General features: G+C 53.4%; 1 protein-coding gene across 3 annotated transcripts; it reads right to left on the reverse strand.

Annotated features, from left to right (window-relative positions):
* Positions 1–1,460: 1,460 nt before the first annotated feature.
* Positions 1,461–4,872, reverse strand: REM2 (RRAD and GEM like GTPase 2; the record flags this gene model as incomplete). Of its 3 annotated transcripts, none has more annotated exons than XM_080926825.1 (5): positions 1,461–1,756; positions 2,057–2,264; positions 3,055–3,128; positions 3,352–3,690; positions 4,770–4,872. In XM_080926825.1, the coding sequence occupies 5 exons, from the start codon at positions 4,870–4,872 to the stop codon at positions 1,461–1,463; spliced, it is 1,020 nt and encodes a 339-aa protein (XP_080782951.1). The 3 variants fall into 3 exon arrangements, with proteins under 3 accessions (XP_080782951.1, XP_080782950.1, XP_080782952.1); XM_080926824.1 differs by having other exon boundaries at positions 3,352–3,693; XM_080926826.1 differs by lacking the exon at positions 3,352–3,690.
* Between the last annotated feature and the right edge of the window lie 523 nt (positions 4,873–5,395).

Consider the following 5,395-nt stretch of genomic DNA (forward strand, 5'->3'; position numbering starts at 1 on the left):
CCAAGCAGACAGCAACGCCTTATAAGGTCTTTAAGGAATTAACGAAGTCAAATCTATTCCTAAGGATAACTCCATTATTTGCAATCCCACCCCGTCTTCTGCCGGGCAGCCCTGCTCCCTAGCTGTCAGGACTTCGGAAGCACCCCACCTCTCCTCGCCAGGTTGCAGGACGCTGCACGGGGTGGGGTTGGAGGCCTGGTTCTCCAGCGCTCACATAGCTGAACTAAATGTCTAGAGGTGAGAAGAGCAGCTGCCTCTGCTCTCTTTGTTCAAACCCATGGCTCAGGCAGCAGCAGCGTGGGTGTCCCCAGGGGAGGTTATGACAGCTTCAGTTCTCACACGGGCTTTGCAGGTGACAGCTGAAACTATGGGGCCCTGCCAGGGGAGGCAAAAGCCCACCCTAACATGTCCCAGCTAATGGGCATCCCTGGGGGACATAGTCTCCACCTCGAACTAACCAAGTCAAAGCAGGGTGACTCTGGAACTCTCCACCTGGTCCCTGCAGGATGAGGAGGAGGAAGAGTTGGGACCCAGACCTGGAGCCTGAGACTCTGCCAGTCATCTCTGGGTCTGTTTCTCTCCAGATCTGATGTCTTACTATTGTTGAGGGCCTGTCCCAAGACCAAACCAGGTCCAGACCTTTCCTAAAGATGTCTAGTTCTTGCTTCCAGGGTCTCCCAATTTCTCCTGCCTGTAACAGAAGTTTCCCCTCACATCTTCTTCTCTGAGAAGCACCAGAACAAGAAAGCCAAGATAAACATAGTGCAATAGAAAAAAAATTTTTTTATTGGAAAGGGGGAAGGGTGGCCCTTGCTGGTGCCTCCTAGTCCCTGGCCAAAGAGGTTGCTAGCACTCAGCTCTACCTTAGGGCGTCTAAATGCAGAGAGTCTGCCCACAACTTCACTTCAATAACCTTAAAGGAAACGTACTACAGTAAAATGGTAAGTCAGAGTCCAATTTCAAGAATAACTTCCAGTCCTTTCTTTTAAGAACTTCTTAAGGGCAAAGTGGACCAGGAGAGAGGACAAGAGGACATTTTCAGTTATCTCTGGAAGAGTCATCTCTGGGTTTCTACCTTTAAAACTTGCTTAAAGGTAAGGCATATTCAGAGTACCAACGAGGTCAACTCCGTCCAGGAGGCTACAAAGCGCTTTTCCAGTTCTAGCTTTTGGAGTCTCTTTCTGGGAGAGGTGGCCTCTTGCAAATTAATAATAACAATAAAAAAATACCTTGCAGCACGGATTTCTTCCCTGACTTGCAGGTCTTGAGGCGCAGTGTGGGGTTGGCTGTTCAGGCCAGGCAGAGACGGTGGTGGTGGACCTACCAGCTACCCGGCCCCGCCTCCCCCTCACACCAGGGCATCCTGGGTATTTTTGGTTTCCTAGACGGACAGGAGTGGGGTGAGGGGGCGAGCAGGGCACGGTGACCATGGCGACTGCAGTGACCATGGCGACCGTGGCTCAGAGCACAGAGAGGTCGTGACACGACCTGGAGCGTTGCTTGAAGAACTTGGCGTTGCGCGGCACCAGGTTGGCGAGGAAGCGCTTAGCTTTCTTGGTGAGGCTCTCGCGGCGCGTGGGCGGCGCGGGGCCGTCGGGGCTGCTAGGTTCGGGTCGCTGGCCCCCGGCATGACCCCGGCCCCTCCGCAGCCTGATCTGACGCACAGCGCCCTCGAAGAGCTCACGAGTGTTGTGGTGGAGAGCGGCCGATGTCTCGATGTGCTTGCAGCTCAGCGTCCCGGCCAGATGGCGACCCTCTGCAGGAAGGGAGCAGCAGCTCAGGCACCTGCTGGGCAGCTTTGACTAGGGCGGACTAACACAGGCGGGGCGGGAGATGCGGGAGGGACCACAGAATCCCAACTCAGAACTGGGCTAGAATCCTAGGGTGAAGGGGCGAGAAAGGGTGGGCGAGGTGCCCAGGAGGAGCAGTGAAGGGCTAGTGAAGGACCTCAGAAGCTGGGTAGTGGGGTTCGTCCCTGACCCATCAGTGACACACACCAGTTGGGGTAAAAGACCTACTGGAGATTTTAAGTACAGAATGGGTTCTTGATACACACCCTCCAGTGATACCTCCCGGGAGCGGGCCAGGTCACTCTTATTTCCAACAAGGATGACAGGTAGGTCGTGGTGGGGCCTCCCAGCCCGGAGCCGAAGAAGGGTTTCTGGAACTTTGGAGAAGCTTCGTCGATCTGTGACCGAGAAGACGATGAGAAAGGCATCGCCCGTCTGAAGGCAGTGGTCCTGTAGCCATCCTCCTGCATCTCCCTGGAGACGAACAGAGAACCATGAACTGCTAAGGCTAGAGGCATCGAGACAGCCTAGAACCTGTATCTTAGTGACCAGGCACCAGGAACCCACTGTGTGAGAGAGGCCACTTGCTCAGGACTGGGAGCTGGTTAATGGCAGACTTTCAATGCTCAAGGGGCATTGGAGGAGTTAGTGATGTGAGTCCCACGTGGGAGAATTGGAGAAATGGGATCTCATAGTAGGTTAACCATCTACTTTCTTAGACTTGGAAGACGATTAGTTAGGAATATGGAAGGGCCGGGGATGTAGCACTATTGGTAGAATGTTTGCCTAGTGTGCACAAGGGTCTGAGTTCAGTTCCCAGTACATTGTAAGCCTATAATTGCCCACATAGCAGGCTAAGGCAAGAGGAGGATTGTGAGTTCCAGGCAAGTTTGGGCTACAGTGTGAGAGACCCTGTTTGCCAAACTAAATAACTAAAAAAAAAAAAAAAAAAAAAAAAAGTTAAAAGTAACAGAATAACAGAATGTAGCGGGACAGTTTCTGTGTATTTAACCTTTCTTGAAGCTGAAGGGTTTGTCAAATTCAGATTCTAACTTTTGTCTGAGGCAAAAGGCCCTAGGAAAACGGTGGGTCTCACAAACGTGAGCAGTAACGGGCATGCCAAGGTGGGCCTTTTCTCCTTGAGATGTGGTAATGCAGAGTCATTGCTAGCCATGGTTGGAGCCAGGACGGGTAATGCCAGCAGCTTCAGCCAGACTGCTCTTCCCCAGTCCCTGCAGAGTCACAGCCACGTCTTAGTCCTCACCTGTTCCCAGATGTCATAAACAATTAAAGTCACTTCTTCTTTGTCTACCATGATCCTTCTCTCATAGGTGTCCTCTGTTGAGAAAGAAGAAAACAAACAAACAAACATGAGGAGTTTTCCCAACATCTGTGAGACCTGGTATCCAGGAATACCTCCCAACATTAGGGAATCTCCTTCAGGGATGAAACTTCCTACAAAGCACTGAATACATTTCTCTTAGAGTCTAACCTCCAGAGACTGCTCACAACACAAACACTTTCATAGCTGACCAGAGCCCTACAGGATGCCCCCAAATACCTGAGTTCTCCATCTCGTGAGCATTGTCTCCCTGGAGACCTCCAAAAGTGCCTGCTAGAGTGCTCTTGCCCACGCCACTCTCTCCCACGAGCATGACCTTAAAGACGCCATCTTTTTGGGCAAGAGCTGCCTCTCCTGAGCCCAAGGAGTCAGAGGAGCCAGAGGAGGAGGCTTGAGGTGGCCAGTCAAGTTCATCGACAGCTTGGGCTCGCCGAAGCTGGTGTTTGTAGGGCACAGGCATACTTCCTCTTCTTCTGGGGACACCAGGAGCAGGAGGTGGCCCGCTCCGGTCCAGCTCTGCCAATAGTTTCTCGGGCTTCTGTTTCAGAAGTGTAGTATCTGCTTCCAGAGAAGGAGAGAAAAGGAAGCCATGGGTGAGGTCTATCTAGACATCTGATGAGGGATTAATTCAGGCTGCTTCCTCAGAGGCCCAGCTACACCCAGCTATAAAGGCCAAGACCCCAAGAGAACTGAGAATCATTAGTCTAGACTTGTGCTCTAAAATTCTCCTGAAACTCAAAGCGATAAACTTTAAGGAGCTGGCAAGATAGTTTCCCGTGTTGATCCTAGCCACAAGTTCAAAACGTGTGCCCCTCAGGGAGGTCCTGTGCACAGGGTTGCACACCACTTACACCTTCCACTGTCATGGGCACACCCCTACACTAGGCCTGGTGGGCTGGGAAGCTCTATCTTTCCACTAAGGGACCCTTCACCTCAGTCCCCAGACTGGCAGGTGTAGGCAGAATCTGAACTTCGCAGGGGCCTCATTCCCATGTCTGGGGGAGGAGGGCTAGAGAAGTGGAGCGCACTGTTTTCTGTGTCCCCGTAGGTAGGTGAGCATCGCATGCGGGCGTGTTTGTGTGTGAGAGAGAATCCTCCTGGATTCTTGCCTGTCCTGGCGAGAGGGAGAGAATGTGGTGCTGGTGGGGAGGTAGCGGTGGAGATTGTGTGTGGGGAGGATGACAACGAGGGTTGGGGTAACAACAACAGACACAACAAAGGGGGATGGAGCAAGGCTATAAATAGCTCAGGATCAATATTTGGCAGGCAGCCAAAGATGGAGCTAGAAGAAGCCCTTACAACAGGTCCCCAGGGAAGCCCCTTTAGCTGGGGATTCCTAGGTTTGTGGGCTGCTTCTTTTCTTCCCCCTTATTCCCCTGGCAGTCTCTGCCTAAAAGGGATGAGGTTAACCTAGGGGCCAAGTGCCACTTTCTCTGGCAAAGCCCTGGGAGCGTTGGGGGAGGGGCACTTTGGCAGCTTTCCCTCTCCCCCTTGGCTGTCCGGACCTCAAAAGTGCAGGGGTCTTCTTTGTCGCATCTGCTCTTTCCTTCTCCTTGGACCCTGCCCAGACCTTCCCACCAAAGCTCCAGCTCCCCCACCCATAGCTTCAGCCACATCCTACTCGCCTTTGCCCTCACCTGGTGTGGGTGTCCCTGGTGGGGAGGCCTGGCGGCTGCTGGAAGAACAAAGTGCTGTGGTTTCTGTGTCCGCGTCCATGTCGGTGTCAAGGTCCGTGTGCATCGGCGTGCATGTGCGAGTGCAGCCCGGCGGCTCACAGCACCGGTTCCTCACTCAGCAGCACTGTCAGCTTTTCCCTTTAAATACTACCCCCACATCCCATTCCGCCCCCCCTCCCCGCTCTAGACACCTGGGGAAGTTGCCCCGCCTCCTGATGAGGTCACATATGCTAATGAGCAGTGATGTAAGCGGGATTCCCTCCTTCTGTCTCCCTGCTTTTTCTTTGTGTCACTTCCCTCTGGGAGCACACTCCCTGCATGGGCGCAGCTTGGCACAGAGAATAGAGCAGTCAGAAGGACAGGAGAGGTTTCAGAGGGCGGTATGGAGACAGGGGAGCGCCGATAAAGGAGGTGTGCGTGGCAGGAGGCAGGGACCCCAGAGTCAGAGGACTTTTTGCTCCAGGGTCCACGCCTTGTCTGTTGTTCCCAGCCCCCACCCCATCGCCCAGCTCAGGGTGGGTGCTCGGTGGCTAAAGAGCGTGACGGGCTGACGAAAGGCTAACTGGAAAGTCAGAAATGAATCAAGG

The sequence above is a fragment of the Micromys minutus genome (genome assembly GCF_963924665.1).
Source record: "Micromys minutus genome assembly, chromosome: 12".
NCBI lineage: Eukaryota > Metazoa > Chordata > Mammalia > Rodentia > Muridae > Micromys > Micromys minutus.